The sequence below is a fragment of the Salvia splendens genome, chromosome 15 (assembly GCF_004379255.2).
Source record: "Salvia splendens isolate huo1 chromosome 15, SspV2, whole genome shotgun sequence".
In the NCBI taxonomy this organism is placed as follows: domain Eukaryota; kingdom Viridiplantae; phylum Streptophyta; class Magnoliopsida; order Lamiales; family Lamiaceae; genus Salvia; species Salvia splendens.
In genome coordinates this window covers 23762670-23771490 of record NC_056046.1, presented here as the reverse complement: position 1 = coordinate 23771490, position 8821 = coordinate 23762670, and the positions used below count along the sequence as shown (strand labels likewise).

General features: G+C 41.3%; 1 protein-coding gene across 1 annotated transcript; it reads right to left on the bottom strand.

Annotated features, from left to right (window-relative positions):
• Positions 1-6501: 6501 nt before the first annotated feature.
• LOC121768018 lies at positions 6502-8364 on the bottom strand. The gene is made up of 3 exons (XM_042164358.1): positions 7725-8364; positions 7090-7652; positions 6502-7004 (listed from the first exon to the last, which is right to left on the bottom strand). The coding sequence occupies exons 2-3, from the start codon at positions 7504-7506 to the stop codon at positions 6912-6914; spliced, it is 510 nt and encodes a 169-aa protein (XP_042020292.1). The 5' UTR covers positions 7507-7652; positions 7725-8364; the 3' UTR covers positions 6502-6911.
• Between the last annotated feature and the right edge of the window lie 457 nt (positions 8365-8821).

The following is an 8821-nucleotide window of genomic DNA, read 5'->3' as shown; positions in this document are numbered from 1 at the left end:
AAAGAGAAAAACAAAACACAACAGGTACGCATGCACTAGTTTCAACTTTTAGGCGACTGTCCCCACAAGCTTAAGTTCTCTTCGATCGTTTACAGTCTTCAAATCCTCACCCTTCCTTCTTCTACCTAAACGGTCCGTCAGTTCGTCAAGATAGCCTATTGATTTCCCAGCGGTTGAGTTCGCTCGATCACTCATTCCTCACCAGGGATGTTAGGATCAAAAACGCTCCAAAGTTAAAGTTACACCACTGATGCGTCGGGTTATGAGAGTTTCTCCTTTCTATCGTCTCCCCCTTTTTTTCTATATATTATTTTTTTTTCATTCCTGGGTCAGGTAATTTTTACTTTCTGCCCTTAGGTAATTAATCTTCTTTTTTCCCTCTTTTTCTATTTTCCCCCTGGACTTCGTCCAGCTTATACCTCCGATTTGTTATTTTATTCCTCCCTTGGACTTCGTCCAGCTTTTTTTTTTTATTATTATTTTAAACACCACGAGGGTGGAGGGTTAAGGCAGACCCACACCTGTGCATTGCCAAGACCATTGCAACGAACAAACAAAACACCGAGCCGCCCAAAAGTGACGACTCGCAAAGACCTATTAGAGTACAACGAGGGCCTCCCTATCAGCTAGAGTGGTCATCTAAATACTCTTAACAACCCTTTTACATTTACAATGATGCGATCTTTGCAAAACCAAAACCTAAGACCATTTCCTAATTGAGACCCGCAATAGGGATACCTCCGCATGGGACGGTTCCTCCTGGGTCACGGTCCTCGATGAAACCCTCCATCTCCCAGCTGGGGAGCCCACAAGAGACATTCATTGAGCCAATACCTGGCTCATTCGCATCTGAATTACCACTCCCAAACGTCACCGTAGCAACGTTCTCCTTCAAACGCCAATCATCAATGTGGTGGCCTTTGGTAATCAAATCTCCCTCGTGCACCTTGCCTTTCCTCTTCCTCGACACCACTTGGAACCCATCCTTGTCCACACTTGGTTGGTTTCGATTTGCTGTTCTTGGGGCCGACGAAACAACATCCATTGTACCTTGCTTGCGCTTCTCTTGGTTGGCACATTCTTTGTCCTTGTTTCTATGCTCATAACTCGTTGAAGTGCCGGCCCAAGTATCCACCTTTGGACGCCATTCTCGGTGAATGATCTTGGAGATATTGCTCGAGTAGTGCATCTTTGTTGGCGTTCGGTGGTTCTTACTACCATCACGTTCCTTCCTTCCCAAAGCATGACACTTATAGTGGCGGCCCATTTTTTCCATGTTAGCTCAAAGCGTTTAGGCTTATAACTCGCTTTTATAGTAGGGCTGCACAGCTAAGTTATCTAAGGCATTTTCTATCGTCCTTACTTCATTCAGACCGCTTTTAGTTTATTAAGGAAAAAAGGCATCAAAGTTGACGTGTATCCTTTCTTCAATCGCTCTCACTAAGGGAATTTTACCTTATTGTCTCCACTAGCTCATGCAACATACAAACACAAAAACAACCATTACACCTAAGCTATACCTAAAGACTCTAAGACACAAAAACAGACACAGTACTTACTCCCCCCCCCCCCCACTTCACTCAAGCTTGTCCCCAAGCTATCCTTGTGAAAGGGGAAAAAGGGAAGTATGAACAGCAGACATAAACATTAAACACAAACAAAACGCACAAACAAAACAAACTTCTTACACTTGAAGAATTTGAAGAAGTCTGGAATAATGTAATGGAAAAATATGGGCTTAAGGACAATGAGTGGTTTTCCTCTATGTTTGCCTCACGAAAATTTTGGGTACGTATCCCCCTTTGGAAACATATTTTCTGTCTGGTGAAATTTATTTGCCATTTAATGAAGTATTTTTATTACTTGATGAACTACAGGTTCTTGCATATTTTAGGGATTTTCCAATGAGTTCACTGATAAAGACCACATCTATATCTGAATCTCAGAACATATTCTTCAAGAGGTACTCCAAGTCTCGATCCAATCTTGTTAAATTTCTTACGTATTACGGATTATAACAAGGAAATGTAGATCAGACTGATTTCACATGTTAGTGCTTATAAAGCTTTACATTAGTCACATTCAATTCAGAAAACAACCTTTAGAACTTCTATATTTTCATTTGAAAAGAATAGTGGCATATAATGGTTTCGTATATTGTTATAAACACTGTATCATTTGTTCATCTTTATTATACTTATATTTGAGTTCTTTTTTAATCCATCTATGCTATTTTTGGATGGATATATTGTGCAATTTACTTCAACTAATTTAATTATAATTTAAAACACTATTCTAACAATAAGGAACAGTTTTTTATGTGTCAAATTGTCTGCCCTTATGAGTAGAAGAAGCTGGTTTAAAGATATTGGTCCGTTATCTCATTCAAGTTCCATTTCTTTCCATTTCTAAAGATTTATTATCACATTTTTTCTAAGTCCATAATTTGAGACCTATATGAGAACAAATATTAGCATTCATTTAATCCCTATTATCATACCTAATATGATTATAAGCCCACTTTAAATGTTTAAATCTTTTTCCGAAATACACTTAGTCCTCTTATATGATTATCTTTTTTGGCTATCTATTTTCTGTGTTGGTGATAATTTGGTTCAAATATTTGTCCTCAAGTTATGGAGAAATCAAAGAAATCTGCAAAGCTTAAAGGGTGTTCACGTGAGCAACATATTACATTTTCCAGTGCAGTTGAACATTAATTTTCAAGAATTAAATTTAAAAATTTAGTTCACTTATCATATTAGCTCCTGAAGTTTTTTTGCTTGGTTATTGCTTTCTTTCTTGCTGGACTTCTATTCATAAGGATGTGTTTTGTCTGTATCATGCAATAGTAAATGAAGCTAGTTAGTATAGAAGTAAAATTCTCTAATTGTGTTTGAAACACATTCTAAACACTCAAATTTGCACAGTTTATATCCAAGGGGTGTGTTATATTGTGAACTAATAGTTGAGTTGCTAACTACAAGTGATGTAAAGGCATTTTCAATCAGTACAAAGTTTAAGTCCGGTGGTGGAAGGAAGAGAAGCTCTCCCTTCTCTTTAGAATTCGTCCACTCTCCCTCCCTCCCCTTTGAGGGAGGTGAAATGTTATCGTTGCATCCGACAAATGGTGAAGTCCGGTAGTGAGCTGCGGCTTTGGATCACACGATGCAGCCCCTCTCCTCGCCGGAGTGGAAGTTTCCTTCGATTGCACGGCCTAAAATGAAAAGGGTTGGGACACCCCACCCGAAGAAAGCACGAAGAGCCCTCAAACGAGCCGGTCTTGAATCTGATTCGGAGGTTAGTTGAGCTAAGAAGAAGATGGTTTTTGAAATGGTTGATGAACTCGCCGAAATCCATGGTGAAAGGAAGAGGTCAGCGGTAAGCGAGCAGGTCCCTATTGGGGAGATGTTGAATTCTCTTGCTCAAATGGCCAAAGAAGGGAGCGTTCCAACGAAAATGGCAACGACCGGAACGTCGCCGACGCCGGCTGGCCGGAGTCTTGATGCTCCAAGTTTGGAGTGTGAGTTGGTCAACAAGATGGATGTTGCAAGTACATCCTCTCACGTGAAGCCTAGGTGTGAGGATGGGTTGGCATGTGATGGTGTGGTTGCATGTGACTCACCAAAGGAGGAAAAGACAAGGGACACTTTACATGGGGAAGAAAATGTTGCTCCATTTGTGGATAATAACGTTTGGAATTCAAATGTAGCACCATGTGCCATCCATCTCCCTCTCGACAATGATGGAGGCAAAGATGAACCTGGTCCCAGTGCTTGGCCGCCGGAGTCTCCGCCGGAAAAGGTGGCGCCGCCGGCGAATGCTTGGAAGGAGGCTAATGATCTCTTCTCACATGGGGGGATGAGGTCCATGGTGGGAGCTCCAAATCCACACAAGACCCATAAGGCCGAGCCAATCCCGCTTGACGCCGGCAAGGCCACACCTATGGGGTCGACCGGAAGCTCTGAAGGTACCCCTTATCTTTCCTTTACCATTGTGGGGAAGTTCTCCCACTCGCTCCCATCTTCAATCCAAATTCAAAAAAGTTTAGGGTGCATGGGGCTAGTTGGAACTTACACTTGGAAATACTTGAATGCTAAGCACATACTACTCCAATTCCAAGAAGTGGCTGATTATGCCAAGGTGATAAACGGTCCTAATGGTAGTCCGATTTGGTAAATGAATAATCATCCGATGAGGGTGTTCAAGTGGGCGCCGGATTTTGATACATTCTTTGAGTCGCCGATCGTTGCCGTGTGGTGTAATATCATGGGAATCCCAGCCCACCTTTTTGAGGAATCGGCCCTCATGGCGATCGGCAAGCCGCTACAAGCGGATCATGCCACAATCAATCAAACCCGACTATCCTTTGCTAGGATATGCGTAGAGATTGATATCTCCAATCCCCCGTCGGAAGAGATCATCCTAAAAATCCTAGGCAAAGAATCAAGACACAAAGTGGCATGGGATCGTATCCCATTGTTTTGCGAAAATTGCAAGCATGTTGGGCACGTCATTGATGAATGTCATGTGTTGGGAAGGAAGGGACGAGTTGGAGGCAAGGTCCACCTAGCATTAACAAAGGTGTATCATCCTAGCCATGTCCCCAAGACCATCTGCCGAGAGTGGCGCCCAAAGGTGGTGACTAGGGTTGGCACTTCTTCGAACATTGATTACACTTACAAGGAGAAAGAAAGAGACAACCACGAGGAGAACAAGAAGGGCAAAATGGATGCCGATCCATTGGGCTCAAGAGCGTCCTTTGGGAGTCAACCAAGTGTGGATGAAGATGGGTTCCAATTGGTGTCGCGGAAACGGAAAGGAAAGGCTCTTAAGGGAGGAACACACTCCAAAGCTCAACACATCGATTATTGGTGCTCAAAAGATAATGTGGCCACGGTTTCATTTGATAGAGATGAACCTAGCGCAAATGAGTCGAGCAATTGCTCAAAGAGTGTCTCATGTGGGCTCCCCGACCGGGAGAAGGAAGGCTTCATCGAGGAACTTGATCCGGGAGGGACTGTCCATCGCGGGGGGTATCCCTATTGCGGGTCTCAATTGAGGGATGGAGTTATGTTTTGTGATGGGAAGGTTCCGTCATTTTAATTGTAATAGGTTTGCCAAGAGTACATTGATGACCACTCTAGTCGATAGGGAGGCTCTTGTTGTACTCTAATTGGTTGTTGCGGGTCGTTACTTTTGGGCGATTCGATGTTTTGGTTGTTCGTTGCAATTGAATTTGGTAATGCACAGGTGTGAGTCCGCCTTAACCCTCCACCCTCGTGGTGCCTTTGAGCTAAAAAAAAAGTTACTAACTACAACTAAATGATATGTATTAAATCTTAAAATCAAAGGCTAAGATCATAACGATACCGAGTATCAAGAACAAAAAATGGCAATTAGGTATTTATGTCAATTAACAACAAAGTAGTTATAACTAACTTTTAAAAAATATCTCAAAACTTTAAATGCATATAACTATCTCAATTTAAATTATTTTTTCACACAACATATATCATATTAAAGGTAATTTTATAACGAGATCCTATATGCATATATTTGAGTTCTTTCTTTTTTTGTTATAACCCACTAATGGAATTCCATTTTAATGAAGGAGATAATAAGTATTCCGAAGGGAGGAGTGACGCATAAGAGTTATGCGTCGTTATTAATGAAACACACAACCCTTATGCGTCTTTCGTTAATGACGCACAAGGGTTATGCGTCGTTTAAAGACGCATAATGCTTATGCGTCACTAACGAAAGATGCATAATGATTGTGCGTCTTTCAGTCAGCTTTTAACATCCCACAGGCAGAAGCAGCGCACAGAATACAATTTATTCATCAATGTAGCTACATTCATCATTATTCATGTTTATTTTGCTTTCATTTGTTAGATTTACCAAATTTATAAAATTAGGGCTTGTAGGAAAAATGTTCATAATTGTTGTTGTTTTAAATATTTTTGATGCAGAAATCATGCAAGTATTTGTGAGTTTGTATTGGGGTGGTAGAGTAGTTCAATTACCATATATGGGTATTGGTTATAAACCACCTCGTGCGAGGAGGTCCATCATATTAAATTCATGTGTTTCCTATTAAATTCATGTGTTACCAAAGAGAAACTTTCACCCGGCCGGGTGGATTTTGTGTTGAATAATTCCACCCGGCCGGGTGGATATTTTTGTGCATGGATTCTCCAGAAACTTTCACCCGGCCGGGTGGATTTTTGTGTTGAATAATTCGTTAATCGACCATATTTCTCTCATCCGAACTCCGATTTGGGTGTGTGAGGTACCCACGCGAAGCTCTTTCGATGATGAAGACAATGGTAGTCTCAAAATAGGATTTGGTCCCCATGTTGATAGGCAGATTAACGTTTGAAGCAGACCCCAGCCTCGTCTTGGCTCATTTTGACCGTTTTGACCTATTTTAACTTCAAACACTAGATAAACTCATCAAAGCTCGAACCACTTCTACAAATATAAAACTTACAAATATAAAATGAGAATTATTTTTGCTAGAATTGAAGTTGAAACAAGAAATTGTTAGATGACTATTTTTTTAGTACTAATAGAAAAACTATTTGAATGTAACAATACATTGTTATTCCTTGTTGAAATATTATTTCCCCGAAAGCGTGAACTTTGTTGGAGCTTTCCCTTTGTTCTTCCTTGTGGAAAACCCCCTTAATACATTGTGCATAGCCTTCCCAATCTTACTTGATGAACTCTTCACAGTTGGACGTGAGGATCCCTCGGTCGGTGGTTGAAATATAACTTCATCATCTTCTTCCCCGCCCTCGTCTTCATGGTCATCTTCTTTCTGACGGCATGACCATATTTCGCCGTTGCGAAGTTGGATACTCCATTACATCAGTATGATCCGTCGTACGAAGTTGGATACTCCGTCACATCCTAGCAGCCATTTCCCAAATCTGCCGTAACCAAGGGTCTGTGTCATGTTCAGAGGTCAAATGCCATATCCCCTGAAGGGTCTCAACCTAGATAACAAAAATACTAAATCATTACAATCAATCTATACAAACTTCAAACTAAATACATTTTATATACAAAAACATAACATACCAATTTCTTCATTGAAGAGGCTGACTCGTTCATCCCAATAGTTGACTGTGTCGCAGGTTGAACTAGGTACAACACTGTGATCCTATTGTACCACGCCATATAGCTCGGATTAATGCGACCATCCATTGTCGCCGTGGCATGGTCAAAAGTTGCTTGGAACCTGTCGTGTCTCAAATCCCATTCATTATTGAAGAATTTATATACCTTAACCCAATCGGCGCCCTTCCTCCCACGGCGATAACTTTTACACAGATGTCTGGCATTATGCAGCATCCTATCACAATACTGAGGAATACGTTGGTAGCGGTTAAGTTGTCGGTAAACGCATCCAGCCTCGTGTGCCTCGACAAATGACCAGCACACCAAATAAGTGTCGCACAAGAAGGATGCAGTCGGATCAATGCAGTAATCGGGCATGATACAATCTGCATACTATAGTAAATTCATTAAATAAGTCAACAAAAATAAATTTAACCTGGCCCGGACGAATCAGTGATAATTGATCACGATAATGAGCTACTGAATGTCGGGGAGCATTACGAATTTCAGTAACTCCGTGCCACCTATACATAATATTAATGTAAAAAATAAGTTACCAAAAAATACATAATTAAGTGAGTTAATGTAAAAAATACATTACTTAGCTCCGCACGGGGTATACGGCGTGTGCATAGGCGATATCAAGAAGGCTGACCTCAATGTAGGCATTCTTTCCCACGCCCACAGCTGCAAGGGAACCATAGGTCCACCCACATCTCTTCTCTGCCTGCCTACAGAAGCCTCGCACAAATAATGGTACAGATATGCTAAAGCAGCACTACCCCAACTGATATTAGCTACTTCTTCCGGATCGTCAAAGGCATTTAACCACATAAAGGGGACCTTGCATCCTGTGGTGTCCGGTAAAATAAGTCCCCCCTAACAAGATCAGAGCATGTATGCGTGCTCTTTGGATGTATGCATAATCATGCAGCCCATCACCCAACGGCATGGTCGCTTGGTGGATCAGAGATGTCATCAACAAACCACCGTGCTTCGTTTCTGTTTCTCAGTCAGGTATCCATCCCAACACATCTCTACACTTGCTGGGTCACTCTTTATATCCAACAGGGTAGTCACGGCCAGTGAAAACACGACCGTCTGCTCTCAAACCCCACAGGCTTTGCACATCATGTAAGGTTACGGTAACTTCACCAACTGGAAGGTGGAAACAGTGTGTCTCAGGCCTCCAGCGCTCGATCAAGGCAGTTATAAGCTCATTGTCCATCCTCATCAGCCTTCCACATTCAACCACGCCTCTGAACCCCCATACATCAAGCCAATACATCACATTTTCATGTATTGGCAGTGCCCAAACCTTACTCTCCGTCCTACGAACTCTCAACACATTTGTTGTGCCATGTGCCAACAATGAGGCTGAAATGTGTTCGTTTTGATGAAATAGTAATGATGAATCCTCAGGTCCATAACATAACTGCTATTCGGAACTTGCAGATGTCATCTACTTCAAAATATTCACCTAATATTCAATTTTGTTTCATAAAAACTCAACAATCTAACTAAATTGCAACTTCAATTGACAACGGCAATCTATATTCCAATTTGGTGACATCATCAAGATTCAAATTAGGCAACAAAAGGGGCGCAATTACAAAAACTGAATCAATTACTTCTACCCATTTAATTATATGCATATGAAATACGCAAATTACGGAAAATCGATAAAAAAATC